This window comes from Rosa chinensis, chromosome 7, assembly GCF_002994745.2.
Source record: "Rosa chinensis cultivar Old Blush chromosome 7, RchiOBHm-V2, whole genome shotgun sequence".
Lineage (NCBI taxonomy): Eukaryota > Viridiplantae > Streptophyta > Magnoliopsida > Rosales > Rosaceae > Rosa > Rosa chinensis.
In genome coordinates, this window is record NC_037094.1 from 13,154,874 (window position 1) to 13,175,356 (window position 20,483).

At 39.8% G+C, this 20,483-nt stretch overlaps 2 protein-coding genes and 1 long non-coding RNA gene across 3 annotated transcripts; all 3 read right to left on the reverse strand.

Moving 5' to 3' along the window:
- Window positions 1-147: 147 nt before the first annotated feature.
- LOC112177430 (hydroquinone glucosyltransferase) lies at window positions 148-1,945 on the reverse strand. Its single transcript, XM_024315719.2, has one exon. It carries the CDS (start codon window positions 1,858-1,860, stop codon window positions 424-426), a length of 1,437 nt encoding a protein of 478 aa, XP_024171487.1. The 5' UTR covers window positions 1,861-1,945; the 3' UTR covers window positions 148-423.
- A 6,821-nt stretch (window positions 1,946-8,766) lies between these two features.
- Window positions 8,767-9,229, reverse strand: LOC112180931. The gene is made up of 2 exons (XR_002928565.2): window positions 9,144-9,229; window positions 8,767-9,022 (listed from the first exon to the last, which is right to left on the reverse strand). It is a non-coding gene; the product is annotated as an uncharacterized LOC112180931 (long non-coding RNA).
- A 1,692-nt stretch (window positions 9,230-10,921) lies between these two features.
- Window positions 10,922-11,785, reverse strand: LOC112177431. Its single transcript, XM_024315720.2, has one exon. It carries the CDS (start codon window positions 11,465-11,467, stop codon window positions 10,922-10,924), a length of 546 nt encoding a protein of 181 aa, XP_024171488.1. The 5' UTR covers window positions 11,468-11,785.
- Between the last annotated feature and the right edge of the window lie 8,698 nt (window positions 11,786-20,483).

Below are 20,483 nucleotides of genomic sequence, written 5' to 3' on the forward strand. Positions count from 1 at the left end.
TTTCGAATATAGAGTAACTGAGTAGGACTAATATCATTAGATCAAATAGCAACTAGCATATAACAATACCACTTAATGTTTTTACTCATAAAAATATATAAAATGGTATTGCACCTTAAAGCACAAAATTGGATTTCAATTTGTTATCCACCAACTGATTTGAGTTTATCAAAATTAGATTGAGCCTAATAAAGGAAGACATCGTAATCGACACTCGTTTGTTGTTGTATCAACACAATAATTATGAATTGTACTAGTAGGCGCAATTTTTTCGTGTTACGTACTGATGAGGATCAAACTTCAGATTTCTCTTTGAATGATGTATTAATTAATCGTTGCAATCTGATACCAAACAACGTGCATGCCTATCAGGACAATGAAATCACATTGAAGATATCAACCATATTCAATCTCTAAATCCAATTAAGCAATCATCAAACAGGTTGGATTAATTAACTGGTTCTTGTGATCCTTCCATATCTGAGCTACCTCCGCAAGTGATTTCGTAGAAGACCCATCTTGGCTCAAAGCCACTTGGGATGCCTCTTTTAGCTCTATCATCCTCTTTTTGAGCACTTTCCCTTCTTCTCCTTCAATTAGGCCCTTTGCATATTTGGCGATGTCTTCACTCTCCACAATGCCCTTATCATTCATTTTAACCCTCCACGCCACCTTCAAATCTTGAGCTAGCAACACTGCATTCATTCGTTGATCTGCATAGAGTGGCCAAGCAATTAAAGGCACACCATGTACAATGCTTTCTAGCGTTGAGTTCCACCCACAATGGGTCAAAAACCCGCCGGTCGAGCCATGACTTAAAATTGGGACCTGAGGAGCCCATGAGGGCACTACTAACCCTACGTCTTTGGTTCTCTCCAAAAACCCTCGGGGTAGAAAAAATAAAAGATCATTCGAACTTTGAACACCAAAATATGCTGCATTCTTTGATGTCTCATTTGGACACTTGAAATTCCAAAGAAATCTCACCCTACTCTTTTCAAGACCTAGTGCCAACTCATTCATTTGTGCACTTGAGATGGTGCCACCACTCCCAAATGAAATAAACAACACTGATCCATTAGGCTGCCTATCTAACCAGCTCAAACAATCATTCCCATTGGTCGAGCCGATCTCTGTTATCGGGCCGACTGGGTAAATTGGTGGAAGGCCAAGACCTTGTCCTTGTTCTTTGAAAGCCTTGAAAGCACTCGGTTGCAAATCCACAAAGCTATTGATCATGATCCCAACAGCCGACTTGTACCTCTTAGAAACGTCAATAAGCACTTTGTAGGCTTGGTTGGTCCTATCTTGAACCGAATCTAACAAATTTTTACCGTGCATCGGCACACATCCCGGGAGTTTGACCGGTTCAAGCAAATCTCTGTACTCACAAGAAATGGTCTGATCGAGCTTTGGCAATTCAAACTGAAACCACAATACCATAGCATTTGTAGGGTAAAAAATGTAGGGAAGCACATCAAATTCCTTAGCCATATCAAAAGCATCGCAACCAAAAAGATCAACCACTAGGGCAACCAGCCGAGTCGACTCGGCTAGGGCCTTGATCGAGTCACGAAGAGCAGGGAGGGACCGAGTCATGGTGAGAGCGATTCTGGTTAAGTGCTTAATGTCCTTAGGGAGGTCGTCAAAGTTTACGGGAGGGAGAAAGGTGGATGATATGGTTTGGGGCAAGGTATCCAGAACTTTTCTTTGGGGTGTCAAGTTTGATCCATCATCGCTGGGGATGAAAAAGGTGACGCTGAAGTGGTGGTGGACGACAAGTCGTTTGGCTAGCTCAACGAGGGGAATGAGATGACCCATACCTGGACTTGGGACAATGGCCACATGGGGAGGTTTCATTTTTACGAGTGTCTTTATAATTAGGGTTTCAAAAGAGGAAGAAGATGACGGCTAAGAGTAGAATTATGTTCTTGAATATCTAAAATCTGTGCATTGTTACTAATCGGATCTATTATATATATAGGAGCTGAGAATGCGGCTATATAGAGTTTTAGACTAGCAAGCCATACAATCTGATTAACTAAATTCTAATAATTCAACTAACTGACATTTTCAGTAAACAATTTAATTAACCAAACACGTGTTGGTTGACATTATATGAGTTATTTTGAGCAGACTGAGAGAATTCCCAGAGTCCGTACGTATTTTTATTTTCCACTGCGTGGAGGTTTCTATTGGATTAATTACAGTACTACATAATCATAAGGACCCTAATTGGAAAAATTTTACTATGGAACATGGTTAAATTAAAAACCGCCCGTGTCAGTCACATGCTGAATTTGGGATTGGTGCAGGTGGACCTTGTCCACATAAGACTCTTCGCCCTAAGACCATCCGCCACGGACCACGGTAAGCCAAAAAGTCAAATATGGGGTATAATTCGCTCCCATCGTAAGCCATATACACGGAAATCAAAAAAAAAAAAAATGTGCCTTACCACCCAGATGCACCCCATATATGGCTTACATATTCATATGCCATATCTTTCTATTTCTTTATTATTTTTTCTTATTGTTCCTATTTTGCCCAAACAATTTCAAACACATTGAGTTTTAATTCCGTTTATGTCATTTATTATTTTTAGCTCCTAATCTTTATTCTTCTTTAATTTGTACTTATATATTTTTTTTGAGGATAAATATTATAACATTAGAAAGATCTCAATGAGATCTTTTATTTGAGCCTAATATTAAATATATTTAGATAAATGTTAAAGGAAAAGCACATTATGTGCCTTCGTCAAAGAAACAGACGAAGAGGGAATCAAGCAATTACAAATCACAGCTCAATCAGCATTTAGTATCATCAATGTAATTGATATTTCCGTTGCAATCTTATCCCTATATAAAGGGGTTATGAATGAAATGAGTAGACCAATTCCAATCCATTTTTACTTTTACACGTTATCAGCACGCTCAGAGCAAATAGCCAAAGAAAAAAAACCTAGTTTTCTAGTTTCTTTCCGTCGAAAAACAAAACAAAACAAAACCCTAGAAGATAAAAAGCTTTTTCTTCTTTTCTGCCGCAACCACCTATTCCCAAAAAAAAAAAAAAATCCATGCCAGCAGCCTCCACCGTCGGCTCTTCCTCCGCGCGCACAGCCCACCTAACCAAGCCTCCTCCCTAAGTGCGCGTCTTCGTCTGGCCTCGCAGCCCAGTCTGCGCTCATCTGCCTTGTAGCTCCGCTTGCGCGCATCTGCCTGCCTGTTTTTCCAAGCGGCGCCGTCCTTCCCAGACCCAGATCAGATTCGTCGTTGTTCATCAGCCTCGCCTACATTACTGATCCCTGCAGCACCGATTCCTGCAGCCCCACAACCGGCCTCTCACCTACACACCACAGTGCCTACACCGCACACCAATAGCGGCATCCCCGTGCCCACCTCACCGGCCTCCATCTCGATCCGGCGGCTTTCCCAATCGATCCCAGCCCACCAGGCCTCACACAACAGCCACCAGTCTCTTGCCCCCGCGCGTCTGCAGTAGCAACGGCCTTGTCCAGCCCCAATCTACAAAACAGACGGAAGAGGAAGAAGAAGAAAAAAAAAACAAAAAAAGCGAGGAAGAAGACGTGAAAAATAAATAAATAAATAAATAAAATAAATAAATAAAAAGGGTGACCGGGCCAAAGTAAAGTCCCGGCCCAAAGAATACCCGGCCCAAATTAACAAAAAAAAAGGCCTGCAACCCAGAGCGAAAAAAAAAAAAGGAGAAAAGCAAAGAAAGAAAAAATACTGCCTCGTGGCCCACTGCCGAAAACAAGAAGCCTAGTTTTTTTTCTCAAGCACAAAAACATCACTACGCACGCCTGCATCAACACGCGCGTCCGCTATTATTGTTTTATTTTCTCGAAATCAAGTATGTTTTCTTTATTTTTATTTTACTATTTTAACCAAGCATGTGAATTTTTGTTTTCTATTTTTAAGCATGCTTTATACTTTATTGTTTATGCTTATATTTTATTATTAAGCATGTTTAGTTAGATTATATTAATCATTTTAAGTATGCTTTGTCATTTATGCTTTATATAATTATCTTTAAGCATGATTATATATTTCATTTTTTGAGCATGCCATATATATCTATATATATTGTTATATATTATTTATGAAATTTTGAGCATGTTTTTATTTTATTTACACTTATATAAATTATGTCTACGCCTGCTTTGTATTATGCTATTATTTACATTTTATTTTATGCATGATATATTCTTGCTATTATTATATAATTTGCTATGATTATGCGTAGTATATAATTTGTTGTATATTTATGAAATTTGAGCATGCCATGTACTTTATTTCTTATATATGCTATGATTAAATGTGCTATGCTTATTTTTAGAATGCAATAGACAAAAATTGCGCTTTGCCATGATAATGAAAATTCATGCGCATTATACACACACACTTACTGTGATAAAGTATTTTCACATGCATCGAAAAAAATATGACCATTACGAATCTTAGTCTTGAAATATAATTCATATTTTTGGAAAATAATTCACGTGGATGTCTTTATGACTGCGTAATTTATATCTTCCCTCTTGTTTTGTGTAGATGGCTAATCCAACTCGACTTGAGTTTGACATTTTGGACTCAGAAGGACTTGAGTACCATCGTTGGGTTTCCGATATGGAAACTGCCTTAGTGGCAAAAGACTACACTGCCACCATTATTGACCCCAAAGATGATGAACTATCTAATAAGGTGAAAGCAGATGCCTTAATGTTTCTGAGGCGACATGTTGATCCTAGCCTACGCTGGGAGTACCTTCAGGTGAAGACACCCAAAGAATTGTGGGATGCCCTTAAAGGACGTTCTGGGAACATTCATGACACTTTACTGCCAGAACTAGCTATTCAGTGGAATGGAATACGCTTGCTTGACTATAAAAAGGTCAATGACTTCAACAAGGACATGTTGCGCTTAAAAGCACGTCTCAATTTTTGTGGAAGGGAAATCACAGAAGATGATATGATCTACAAGACTCTTACCACCTTTCCTAATTCAGCTTTTATACTAGCGAACCAGTATCAGTTGGATTATGACAACAAAAGAATCACAACCTTCAATAAGTTGATAAGCCTACTGCAAGTGGCTGAGAGACAAAATAAGATTATCTTGAATAACAATGCCAGGCCCACTGGGACAAAGAAAATTCCCGAGGCTAATTATGGAAAAATGAAAGGTGGAAATAACTCCAATGCAAGGGGGTTTAGACGTGCTGATCCCTACTCACGTGGCAATCATGCACCATGTGGAAAGGGACATGGGGATCATGGAAACAAGATGCAAAAGGAAAGAGTTGACAATGAACCATGCTATACGTGTGGATTCATTAGGCATTGGTACAAGAACTGCCAAGCAAACAATAAAGTAGCAGCCAATTACAAGAGATATAGAGAGTCTAAAGAACAAGAGGCTCACTACATGGAAGAAGAAGGTCATGACCTAAACGTCAACCTTACAATTACAGACTTCAATGGCAGACATTCGAGCTAAGTAAATGGATGCTCTCAATCTTGACTGATCTGCTTTATTCATTTTATTTTCCAAAGATAGTTGTGAAGGCATAATGCCTCATTTTTAATTAGACTATTATTTGGTCTTAAAGAATGGTTTGATGAATTAGATTTCTGAACAAAGACCTTGATTTGCTTATCGTTGACTTATTAATAAATTTCAAATTTTATTTAGAAGCACTGAATTTATTCAAATTTATTTTCTATACACATATTTACATGGTTCGAAATTGCAATATAAAGATGTAAAGCAATACATCTAGAGAAAAAAATTATTATTAGAATGAAAAGATTATCATTCTACTAAAATAAAATTACTCTAAAGAATCTGAGATATATTTAAAGTCAAAAACGCTCTGTATGCACCAAGAGCTAATCGAACCTTGTTAATGTTTCAAAGAAATTTGTGTCAACGGTTATCATGTAAAAACACACCGTGAGAATGGAACTGAATACCTTGATATTACATCTAATGACTGTGGAAGGAAACACATCTTAGAGAAACTTATGAGTCAATTTAGTGGACTGTACCTCACTACGATTCGGATAATTGAATCCTATACTGTCACCAACAATGAAATGTGGGACACTGACTCATACAGCCTTTTGCATGACCGCTTATGGCACCGAGGTCGTGACATGATGATCGGTATTTTTCAAGAACTCACACGGACATCCCTTCTTTCGAGTGAAAAATGGGAGAAAAATCCGTCACACTGCAAGGTGTCGGTTCTAGGATTGCTCAAATGCAGTCATTGCTTTCTGAAGTACCAGAAGCACTACCTCCCTCCCATTATGCCTCATTGACTATTTCAAAGGCACATCACTCGTTTTGCAAAGCCTGCTCTTTAGTAAAAACAGGATCGAGACCTTCCTATGCTAAAGATACAAAACAAAACATTCCATTCTTACAAAAGATACAAAGAGATGTCTGTGGACCTATCCATCCAGAATGCGAACCATTCAAGTACTTTATGGTTCTGGTGGATACTTCGACAATCTGGTCACATGTCGTTTTATTGTCCACAAGAAATGCTGCAATACTCCTAGCACAGATTATACGTTTAAGGGCTCACCACCCTGATCACCCTATCAAGTCTATAAGGCTTGATAATGCTGGAGAGTTTACATCAAAAGCATTTGATGATTATTGCATATCTATTTGGATCGATGTAGAGCATCCTATACCCCATGTGCATACACAAAATGGTCTCGCAGAAGCCACCATCAAAAGGCTACAGATGGTGTCTAGGGCATTGGTTATGCGCACCAACTTGCCTATATCTGCATGGGGTTATGCAATATTACACGCATCTTTACTTATTTGTTTTAGACCCACTGCTAGCCAACCATTTTCTGCGTACCAGTTGGTAACTGGATATGGGTCTGACATTTCACACTTATGCATATCTGGTTGCGCAGTATATGTGCCTATTGCGCCCCCCACAGCGCACTACACTAGGTCCTCAGAGACGATTAAGTATTTATGTTGGATACGAATCCCCAACAATTATCCGCTATTTGGAACCCTTGACAGACGATCTCTCTACCGCTAGATTTGCGGATTGTCACTTTGATGAGACAGTCTTCCCGTCGTTAGGGAGAGATAGGAAAAAGGATTTTCCAAGGGAACGACAGGAATTGTCGTTGTTTGTCCCCACTCTGTCTCATTTTGATCCCCGCACTTCACAAAGTGAAAGTGAAGTGAAAAGAATAATCGATCTTCATAACGTAGCAGATTTGATGCCTGATGCGTTTACTGATATCGCAAAAGTGACGAGATCACATATACCAGCTGCAAATGTCTCTGCAAGGTTAGAAGTCCCCAACAAGGGGCACGGTGCCTCAGATAGAGGCACTGCAACCTCACTTAGTGGAGGTGTGGTTGAGGTCGTGGCTCCCCAAGGAAGAGGGGGTGGTCACTTGGTTCGATTGACACTCACCCAAGGAAGAAGAGGGTGAGTAAGGCACAAACCAATCATCAATGTATAGAATCCCTCTCATGAGATTATCTCTGATTATAGTTATGTCTATGAATCAATACTGGAGGACGCTCTGATGTTTGAAATGATTCCAGAGAACAAAGAAATCTCAAAGGATTACGAGAGTGTGTATGAGTTGATAGAAAGATCTTCCATACACATTGATGATATATACTGTTGCTCAAGGAATCATAGAGCACGATGATATCGAACCACGCTCTGTTGAAAAATGTCAACAAAGAGCAGATTGGCCTAAATGGAATGAATCAATCCAGGTAGAATTAGATTCCACTACTAGGATAAAGTTCATAGACATCAGTTCACAACTGATGTTAAAAAAAAAAAAATCCGATGTCTTAGTGGGCGATGTTAAAGATCGCCAAAACTAAGTCATCGGTTCACAACTGATGTCTATTTTACAACGAGAAATTGGTTTAAGGTCTAGAACCGATGTAAAAACATTATTGTAATCACCATTTTGGTGTGTTTAGCTATTGTCAAACCTTCATATTTTGGCATTAGATGCTTAATGAAATATAGGTCTAACAACACAATTATCCATTTTAACATCGTTTCTGATTTAGAAACGATGTCTGATAATATTTTACACACCGGTTCTCATAAATTTTTGCTTGTGGTTCATAAGCTTTTCGTGTGTTTGGTACATAATATTTCACTAGACATTCAATCTACATTCTATAGTATAGTTTGAACTGATGTCCATATTTATGCTAGACATCGGTTTTGTTTATATATCGATGTCCATAGTTATTCTAGACATCGGTTTTTCTTTATATATCGATGTCCATACTTATTCTACACATAGGTTTTTTTTTATATATCGATGTCCATAGTTATAGCAGACATCGGTTTTTGTTTATATATCGATGTCCATAGTAATCTAGACATCGGTTTTGTTTATATATCAATGTCCATAGTAATGCTAGACATCGGTTTTTGTTTATATCTTGATGTCTATATTTATAGTAGACATCATTTTTGTTTATATATCGATGTCCATAGTAATGCTAGACATCGGTTTTTGTTTGGTAACTGATGTATTTTCTCATTCTTGACATCGGTTTTGGTTTCCAAACTGATGTATTTTCTCTTTTCTGACATCAGTTTTTGTTTTCAAACTGATGTAATTTGTGTTTTCTGACATCAGTTCTTCATCAGTAACTGATGTTTTTTTCATATCCCTTTCCTGCTGTATTTGGTACTAGAAAGCTGATCCACAAATAACATGAAATTCAAATGTACTTTAAATATTAGGGAATTGTATTAATTTCTATTAAGGCCAAGCAAAACAATGATGAAATTGACACATCATATACATTAAAACTAATGAGCCATGAAACTTAACCCTCCATATACATTAATATCAAGGCCAATCTTGAGAAGAACAGCAACATTATTCTTCAGATACTTCAGCACAGCGTTCCTCTTCTTCTTAATCGCCCCTAGCCTCACCTTTATGCTCTTTATATCAGATTTGCTGCATCAAAAAGACCCAAAATCAGAATCCAAAACAAAACTTAAAAGAAACAGGAAACCATACTCTACATAAACTTAGGCAGAAAGACAAACTGGGTTTAAATTTATCATTAAGAGCATACCTGCAGTAAGAATTTTCAGTTTGGCATCCAACCCCGTCATCCCAGAAAATATTCATCCATGTTTTGAGTCTGCCTTTAATTGATCCATGTTTTGAGTCTCCTTATAGTACACTGGTTTTGAATTGAATAGATTAATGACATGTTTAATGAAAGACCATAAGAAAGCGCCATTCCAATAAACCCTGCAGTTACGTAGCAATTTATATAAGAATCATAACTATAAGTCCAGTCACTGGCTTCCAGAAAAATTTAGGAAAACTAACCAGAGCTAAAAGTTCTAGTTGGAAGCAAAACCATACAGAGTGCTGCAGAGGTGAGAACTGCTACGCAAATTATTTCTAACCGTTGAATCAACCACTCATTTGCTGCAAAACTATGAAAAAATGGGCTAGCATTTGTGTCAATGAGGTGAAAATTCTTTGCCAAGAAGCGCTCTTCTTCATTGAAAGCTCTTATTGTAATGGCGCCTAATACAGACTCTGCTAGATGATTTGCTACAAAAGACTTGGTTGTTCCATTGATCCTCATCAACTCCTTTGTAGTGGAAAAGTAATATTTCTGAAAGGAATACATACTGTGTCATATAAAGAAGTTTCCACGCAAAAGAACATGCTTTGCTCGTTCAATTTCAAATTCTAACAAGATATAAAAGAAGCTCAAATAGCATACCTATAGTTGAATTTCCAGAAAGACCATTGGTATGGAAACAAACAGGACTTACCATGTAACAGCAGCTAGTATTCCAAGATTGGAGTAAGCATTTATGGTAGCTCCATAAGCAAAGACAAGGCTGAATGGAATATCAAGATTTACGATACTTGGATCAGATGAAAGCTAAACAATCAAAATGCAGTACATAAAACAATTAGGTCATTTTTAAGTCCTCAGTCTATAATTAAAGTTTCTAGTTAAAATGCATACTCGACTTAGTATCCTTCCCAGAGGCGTTGAGTCATAGAAAGACATGGGTGTATGAAATAGAGAGTTTAGTAGCTGAGAAAATAAAGCCCTTGATGCCTCAAGACCCAAACCAACTGTTAACAGAGATCTGAACAGTAAAATAAATGTTGCAGAAAATCCAATCGATAGGTAGACCAAGATCAATTGTGATGAGCTAACATTGGGATTACCAACATTAGCAGCCATCCAAGAGTTCTGTGTTATCTGACTAATAAGTAATAACAAACGTCAGGTGTAAAAGAACAGCTGCTGAGAAGTGCAAGACCCCTTTGTTCGGTTTCAGATACTATCTGTATGGCCTCGAACCAGCGTCTCCTATTTCCCTCTCTTCTATCTTAATCAACTGGTCACCTTTATTTCCTTTCAATTTCTTCTCTACATAAGCCTTCTTAATCTCTCCGGATGATGTTCCAGAATTTTGGACAGAAGGGACATGTGCAAGCCTTTCAGAACCAGCAGTTTCTTTGTGTGCATTGAAATGGTCCTGAAACTCTTGGCTCGAGGCCAATAACTGATAATAAGGAGATGCTTGCAGATGACAGAGAATTAGACTTTTCATGTTTTGTAGTTTTTCTTTATCAGACACTAGTAATGATTATGATTATCCACCTTTGGTTAAGCATCCTAATAGCTTCCAGAGATTATTTGGCATATACCTGAGAAAAGCTCCATGCCATTGAATCTAAGGAGAGGCTACTGCTCCATTTACTAGTCATCTTGAAACAATGATTTAGTAACAGAACGGCTTCCATAGTCTCAGTAATCTTCATTGGGTTTGCATACCTCATTGTTCATCTTTGGACGAGATTGACCCACATTCACCGCACCAATGCCATGCCCTTTTTGTAAGGGTGAAATCCTTCATCCAAAATAAACAGAAGAGCTGAAGAAACTGTAAAAGGCTTAAGGATTCCAGTATGTAATACACCACTATCATTAGAAATAGACACTAATGCCCAGCAACCATCCCTGTATAAAAAACTCAAGAGAATCTGCCAAACAGGAGCCAATTTCCTTGGAACAAACTCGCCCAATTCCACTGATAGCATTTCCAGAACCTTATCTACAAAAAAACCACCACAAACTTCTTTTCCATCTCTACCTGAAACTTCATAGACAAGAATTGGATCTGATAACCGCCCCTTGAATTTCACAAACTCACTGTCCTTTTGCAAAGCCTTAACCTGAATCTTCGACACTCCATTGCCAACACTTCCCCAGAACAACCTCTTCACCTTATGGCCTCTTGTTTGCGACTTCATGCTTTCCACGGAAAACAAGCCATCATCAGCTCTACTTCTAGGCAACATTTTCAACTCAGCCAACTCAAGATCACAAAACTTGCACTCCAAAGGCATCCCCATAACATCTGATATTCCAAGACTCAATTGAATCAGATGAGCTAATCCCCCTTTCGAAAAAACCACATTTCAATCCAGCCTCATTCTTACCACACTCCAATTCATACCTCACATCAACCCAACTCAATTGAATGTCTCTACTACCAAATGCCTCATCCACGTTCTCGAAATCTCTCACAAAACCCATTCAAATCTCCCAAACACTCATCACCCACTCCCACATTCAAGAACTCACTCATAAATTTCAAAGATCCATCCCAGATTGATCCATGACATATATTGCTAAATTGTCAATCCAATTCACATGTGTATACATCATTAGTCTAGATCAACACTGATAGCATAACATGCCACACTATCTCAAAAGACTAGGATTGAGGGGAACTAAGATAAACAAAAATAAGTAAACATACCCGAAGTCTAGGGGAACTGAAGAAGACATACAAGATCTGGTTCTTGGATGTTGTAACAAGGTATTCCTACAAGGAAAAAGAAGATGGTCTTCATATCCAACATCTTGAGAGTAATTTCAGTCCCGGAACAACAACAATCCATCCACTCAACAAACCTGAAGTAACCCCCAAAATAGGTACACACATAGATATAGATTGATACATAGGATTAGACAAAAATTAATCGAGAAATTAACCAAAAGATACCCAGAAGTAATTGAAAACAATTTAACACAAAATCGAGTGAGACCCAATAATCCAATACCTGAATCGACGGCGAGCCTTGTCTTGAATGTTAGGTCTTATCTTCCATGGTGGGCTCGACGAGGGAACAAGGCGGAGCTCCGGCATGGACTGCATCATTGGTGGATTTGAGAAGAAAGATGAGAGAAGAGGTGTGTCGGAGGAGGAGAAGGAGGAGAACGGAGACAGAGGCAGAGAAGGAGGAGAGTGGAGACGGAGGCCGAGGCGGAGAGTAGTTGGGTGCTGGTTGGAGGCGGAGGATGAGGAAGAGGAGGTCGGGTGCTGTGTCGTGGTGGGTAGGGTTTGAGAATGAAAAAATGTCGAGGCAGTCAATATGACTAAGTGTTGGGGAATTGAAATTTTGTTCCCCCGCGTTGAAAATTTTGTAACTTAGTCATTTTCCGCGTTTTTCAAAATTTTGAAAAAAAAATGTAGACATCGGTTAACTATTAGAAACGATGTTAATGTACAGATAGAAATCAGATTTTTAATAACCGATGTTAGAAATTTTTTTTACATCTCCTCAAATCCTAACCGATGTCTATGACATGATGTCTATTAGCATTATTCTAGTAGTGTTCTCTGACAAAGAGACATGTATTTGGTCCGGTAGTGCTAACCCCACCAAGTGTAAAGCCTGTAGGACATAAATGGACATTTGTCAGAAAGCGTAATGAGAAGAATGAAGTCCTATGGTACAAGGCTCGCCTTGTGGCACAAGGTTTCTCACAACGCCATGGAATTGACTACGAGGAGACATTCTCTCCCAAAAATGGACGTTATAACGTTCTGTTACTTAGTTAGCTTAGTAGTTTCCAAAGGACTGGAAATGCAGCTCATAGATGTGGTTACTGCATATCTCCATGGGGATCTAGATTCAGAGATATAAGAAAGTGCCTGATGGCCTTACATTACCCATGCCAAGTGACTCTAAACCACGGCGTGCGTTTGCAACTAGGTTGAAACGCTCACTTTACTGATTAAAACAATCCAGGCGGATGTGGTATACCCGTCTAAGTGACTACTTGATTGGGAAGGGATATAAGAACGATGAATTATGCCCCTGCATATTCATAAAGAAAACAAGTTCCGGATTTGTAATTGTAGTAGTATATGTCAATGATATGAACATAACTGGTACTCTTGATGAAATAAGAGAAACTGCGAGCTACTTGAAATCTGAATTTGAGATGAAGGATTTTGGGAAAACTCGATTCTATCTAGGCCTTGAACTAGAACACCGAGTTTGTGGAATATTAATCCACCAGTCTGCATATGTCCAAAAGTCAGGCGATATAACATGGACAAAGCACATCCTGCTAGCACTCCCATGATCGGTCGAAGTTTGGATTCAAGGAAAGATCCATTTCGTCCAAAGGAAGATGACGAACGAGTGTTGGGAGCTAAAATTCCCTATCTAAGTGCAATAGGCGCATTATTGTACTTAGCCCAATTTACTCGACGAGACATTGCATTCTCAGTGAACTTGTTGGCTAGATTTAGCTCAGCGCGAACGCAGCGTCACTGGAATGGTATCAAGAACATCTTCGATACGTAAAAGGAACCATTGACTTGAGACTGTTCTTTCCCTATAGAGAGACAAGAGGGACCGCAGATGGAACTGCAATCCCTGAAGAAAATATTGATGGCGAAAGTGTCACTCACTACACCGAAACGCCAAATGATGTTTTGGTTGTTTTTGCTGATGCTGGGTATCTCTCTGACCCACATAAAGGTCGTTCCCAAACTGGTTATGTATTTACCAATGGGAACACGGCGATATCTTGGAGATCAACCAAGCAAACCCTTGTGGCTACCTCCTCGAAACACTTAGAGATCATTGTTGTACATGAGGCGGTTCGTGAGTGTGTATGGTTAAGAACTATCATTGCACATATTTGAGGGATTAGTGGTTTGAGTTCTACCACTGAAGAGCCTACTTGCATTTATTAACACAATGCAGCTTGCATCGAACAGATGAAGCTAGGTTGTATTAAGAGTGATAACACAAAACACATATCGCCAAAGTTGTTCTACAATCAGCAACAATAGACCCTTCTCAAGATTCAAGTGAATCAAGTAAGGTCTGAGGAGAATGTGGCAGATTTGTTCACCAAATCACTGCCTAAGGCCACATTTGAGAAACATGTGAAAAGCATAGGAATGCGAAGACTTTCTAAGCTTACTTGATTAATGTAATGATCAGGGGGAGGTTTAGACGTCAGGGGGAGTCTAACACACACATGTCATTCTCAAATGTAGAAGATGCGTTGTGCTCTTTTCCTTCAACCAAGTTTTATTTTTGTCCCACAGGGTTTTTATTGTTACTTGGTAAGGTTTTTAGTGAGGCAACAACTCATGCACCATTTCGTCTTTGACTTGGCACAAGGGGGAGTGTTAAAGGAAAAGCACATTATGTGCCTTCGTCAAAGAAACAGACGAAGAGGGAATCAAGCAATTACAAATCACAGCTCAATCAGCATTTAGTATCATCAATGTAATTGATATTTCCGTTGTAATCCTATCCCTATATAAAGGGGTTATGAATGAAATGAGTAGACCAATTCCAATCCATTTTTACTTTTACAATAAATTTAATTTAGTATATAATTATGAAAATTTTGTAGGAGATTTGAAAAGTAACTTTTATATAACTCAATTTATATGAGTCTTTTTTTTAGCTATTAGTGTGCAAAAGATATAGAAATCTTGTAGTTGTTTTAGTGGCCAAAAACAAGCTGGGTTTAGAAAATGGCATATGAAATATAGCTTACGGTGGGAAACTATGAAATGGCAAATTAGAATATTTCTGGTATATTTCCTTTTTGGAAAGACATATTCAGTAAGGATTTACCTTACCATATTCAGTAATTGATACCAAAATTGAATGAAACTTAATTGTGATAGAGGTTATGCAACTCTTTATACTTTGTATTAGAAAATAAATTACCAAAAACGACCCCGTGACTCGTACATAGACCAGATAATCAAATAAGAACTTAACATTTTCTTCTTCTTCTTCTTCCTTTTTTTCCTTTGAGAGAAAACAATCTTAACTATGATATCTTACATTAATTAAGGAAATGTTAAACCGCCATGTGCAAGGTTTTAAGAATGTCCTGCATGTATTAACATTAACATTTATGATCGAGCAGATTTATTTGACGAAAGAAATGCAAAAATTACAAACTTTGTCATTGTTGTAGAGAAACTGAATTTGAGAGGAATTTTCAGTGTATTCTCATTGATAATAGGGGCCTATTTATCTAGAGGATTACAATGTATAGAATCTCAATCATACAAGGAAAGTAATTCTACATTGATTAGGATTCTAGATCCTTCTAATTAAATCCTATTACCACTAGGTCAAGTAACCTAGAGTTTGGGCTAAACACAAATTCGGTTTTCCTTCAACACTCCCCCTTGTGTTGCCCAAACGCGGTGCTTCTCTCGTTGCCTCATTAAAAACCTTGCCGAGTAACAAAAATCCAGTGGGACAAAAATAACCTCGGTCGAAGGGGAAAAAGAGCACAACACACCCTTCACGATTCGAGACGAACATGTAGACATCTCCCCCTGATGTCTGCACCTCCCCCTGATGACTACGATCATGGGAGTTCAGATAATTTCCGCAAGCCAATTCTTGCCACATGTTTCTCGAACGTGGTATTGGGCAATGACTTAGTAAACAAGTCTGCCTCACTGTCCTCAGATCGAACCTAGTTCACTTTTGATCTCGAGGAGTATCTATTGTTGCTGATTATGCTTGGTGTTGTCGCTTTTGATGTAGTCTTGCCTCATTTGTTCAAAACAAGTAGCATTAACCTAAATGCTCATAGGCTCATCTGTGGTAGACTTCAAACCACAACTGCTCGAACATGCGTAATTATGGATCCAATCCATATACATTCACGAACCACTTCGTGAAGAGCAATGATCTCTGCATTGTTCGAAGATATAGCGACTAGGGTCTAATATGTAGACCTCCAAGATGTCACGGTCTTTTCCCATGGTGAACACGTAACCGGATTGGAAATGACCATTGTGTGGGTCAGACAGATACCCAACATCAGCAAAACCTTCCAAAACACATGTCGTTTTGGAATGGGGATAGAGAACGCAGGCCAGCGTTGGCGGCGTTTCTTGTGTGTGATGGGTCCGAATCCATCATCTCTTAGTAGGGATAAAACAAGCCCATATCAATCGAACATCTCAAAAGATATCTTTTACACCAATCCAATGGCGTCGCGTTGGCGCAGAACTATATCTTAGCTAACAAGTTCATAACATATGAGATGTCCGGTCTTGCGCATTGAGATAAGTACAATAATGCGCCTATTGTACTAAGTAAGGCACTTTTGCCTCTAGCACATCTTCATCATCATCCTTTCGACGAAGAGGATCCTTTTCAGGATCAAGACTACGGACGATCATGGGGGTGCTTGAAGGCTTGACCTTGTCAAAATGCCTAAGCATCAATCGACACGATGCTCAAGTTCCAAACTGAGACATAATCGTGTTCTCCCAAAATCCTTCATCTCAAACTCGGATTTCAAGTGTTCAGAGGTTTCCGTTAACTCTTTAAGGGCTTCTAATGAAGATCATGTCCAACATGAACCGAGATAGAATCTGAAACTTGTTATAGAAACGCGTGGGCATATCCCTTCCCAATTAAGTAGTCACTTTAGTGAGCGTTTCAACCTTATTGTAAACGCGCTCCATGGTCTAGAGCTACTTGACTTGGGTAAATGAAGATCGCCATGAACCTTCATGTATATTCCGTATCTAGATCCCTATAGAGATATATAGTGACCACATTTGTAGGCTGCATGTTCAGTTATTAGGAAACTACCAAACTGACAGGGTAGTGGAGTGCAATGACATCCATTACGAGAGAATATGTCTCATCGTAGTCGATTTCAGGGCGTTTTGGGAGAAGCCTTGCGCCATAAGGCGAGATTACCATCTCTTTTTCTCACTACGCTTTCTAACAAAGACCCATTAGTCAACAGGTTTTATGTTAGGAGGTGTTGGCATCTCTAGCTCGAAAACCTTCCTCTTCGTTAGAGAATCCATCTTAACCTGGATCGCATCTTTCCATTTAGGCCAAAAACTCTCTACGTTGGCATTCATTCATCAACGGAGCGTGGTTCGATATCATCGGACTCAGCAAACTCATGCGCAACAAAATGCGTAACTACATCATCAATTATGATGGAGTTTCTATCCCACGTCTCATGTACACTAGTGTAAGTTTCATAGAGCTCTATATTCTCAGGAATAGGGTTTGACATTGAGGCGTCCCCTAACGATAACCATAACCTGGAAGATACTCATGAGACGGATTTTGAGTCTTGATGATTAAAGGATTGGAATGTGCCAAAGTATCCTTCGAACCCACGGGCCTCCCACGCATCCTAGCTGGGGCCATGGCCTGTAATGCCAGAGTGCCACTCTCTTTGGCATTGGCGCCATGCCTACCTCCGTGTAGGGTGGCGCTACGTCCTCTCGTAGGGACGTCCTTCCTTGCAGGCATGTTTGCAGCATATTTGTGTGATCTTGTCACTTTAACAGGGATCAAGATGAGACATAGTGGGGACAGACCACGACAATTCCTGTCGTTCCTGTTGAACATTCGTGTTCTTATCTCCCCCTAACGACGGGAAGACTGTCTCATCAAAGTGACATCCGCAAATCTAGCGGTAAGGAGATCGCCTAGCAAGGGCATTTAAGTGGCGGACGATTGTTGGAAGCGCAAATCCAACGTAGTTGCCCATTCGTCTGTAAGGACCCATCATAGAGCGCTGTGGCGGCGCAATTGGCACATAAATGGCTCACTCAAATGTGCGTAAGTACAAAATACGTGTACCCAGTCACTAGCTGTAACACATACGTACATTGAGTGGCGGTAGGTCGTAGACGAATTAGCATGGCTGCATGCGATATCGCATCACCCCAAGCGGATGTAAGAAGATTGGTGCGCATTACCAATGTTCGGACTACCATCGTAGTCATTTCCGCGAGACCAATTGGGTGTGTACATGGGAATGTGATGTCCAACATCAAACCCATTGCAATATCCATCGAAAGTCTTTCGATGTAAACTCTCTAGCATAGTCAAATCCAATTGACTGAATAGGATGATTCGGGGAGTGAGCCCGTTGTCACATGATATGTGCTAGGAGGGTAGCATGAGTAGCATTTATAGGTGGACAATGACACAACACGTGACCGGCGTATTTGCGTGTCAACCAACATCATGAAATATTTAAGCGTCCGCAAGTTGGTTGAATCAATCCGTAAAATCCCTACGGATTCTTCATAAGAACAGAATGAGTATTGTCATATCCTTTGCATAGGACGGTCTCAGTCCTAATTTCCATAAGGATTGGGCTTTGTAAAACGAGCGAGAGGCCTTAGAAGTAACCAATGAGTATTTTGGTTAGGCCTAAGCGTCTGTAGCGCTATTAGGAGCAAAATGTGTGACTACAGCTCCCATCGTGGCGTGGGAGCCATGGAAATTAGCATGTATGGCGTCATGGCCACAAGGAGGAACAACCATGGCGTTATGCCCATGGTTGGCGCCTTTTATGGCGGCATCTTGCTTCATTTTGCTCAAAAGAAATGATGTCCATGTGAAGTCTTTTGTAGACGGATCATCATATCATGACTAGGATGATCTATCATGTCGTGACAAAGCCAATATGTGTCTAAATCCAAGAGATCTTTTCTCATAAGTTTATTGGATTTAATAACTCGAATGGTGACATAAAGTCCACTAGAGAGACACATAAACTTCTCTAAGATGCGTCTTTGTTCGCAATCATTAGAGGTAATGCAAAGGAACTCATTTCCGTTCTCTACATGCATTTTCGCATGGAATTCGTTGGCTATTCATAGGGTACTATTTGCCCTAAGAGCGTAGAGAGTTTCTGTGACAACTGTAATCAAGGTGCCATTTGGCAAGTGGAACTTGGGCTATTCCATGTCCTTAAATTAATACGGATGGTCTAGCCATCGTAGTCACAAAGTCATATGCTCAGAATCAAAATTGAGTCATAATGAAAAGAACTCGAAATTTTATTCATAAGCCAACGAAATACATCATTGTTTCTATGATCAAAGAAAATCTAATCCAATAAAAAGGAATATGGCAATCGCCTACATCTCTTGGAAAATAAAAAGACTTAATCAAAATCGCCAGTTTCTGGGTCTTGATCCTTGTAGTCTTCCACCCTTAGATCTAGATCACCATCTTGATCTTCTTGTGCCATGTAATTTGCTTCCCTTGCTTCACGATACGTCTTGTATGCGTTTGCAACATTCTGGGGTGCGGTACATGTTTTGGCCCAATGTTCAGTTGATCCACATCGAAAACAAACATCATTATGGTCAGGCTCCCTTGATCGAGGGGCCATTGGGGCGCGATTTGAACGACCTATCCTTTTGGTGGCGTTACCACCATGGTCGGAGGCTCCGCCTCTCTCTCTCTCTTCACACGTTGACCTCTACGGTTCCGTGCACGCATCTCTTGGTGATTTCCTTCCTCTTTAGGGCGAATATATGGACCAGAATGTCCAGAATAGTCCCTATCCTTAGGGTTTCGCTCCTTGCGTCCTCCATTTGGGGCGCGACTATAGTTAGACTCCGGAATAGGCTTAGTTCCCACGGGTCTAGCATTATAGTTCTTCACAAGGATATTATCGTGCTTTTCAGCTACGTTCATGGCGCCAATGAGCTCATGAAACCTTGTGATACGTCCTGCATTTACATCAATCCGATAATTCTTTGAAATCATCAGTGCAGAGACGGGGAAGGTAGAGAGAGTCTTCTCGATCAACATCGTATCAGTTATGGCTTGGCCACAATACTCCATCAGAGACTTGATACGAAGAGCTTCCGAGTTATAATCAAGCACAGACTTGAAATCACAAAAGCGGAGGTTATGCCATCGCACTTCTAAATCAGGAAGCAGGGAGTCACGAATGTTGCCAAATCGCTGCTCAAGTTCGACCCATAGCTTTCTTGGGTCTTCCTCATTGAGGTATTCATTTTGGAGCGCGTCATTCATGTGCCTTGTCATGAGAATTATGGCCTTAGCTTGTTTTGCTTCAAAAGCAGTAGCTTGCTCGATTGAGAGCACGTTCTGACCAGGCTCTTGGATGGTTTCCAGAATTCCATCAGCCTTAAGATGTTGGCGCACATCTCGGACCCACCTATGGTATCCTGCGCCAGTTGTCTCGAGTGGGACAAAGCTCAACTTGTTCAGGTAACTCATCCTGAAAAACAACACAAGATTAGGGTTAGTTTCGGAGCGAAAAGGC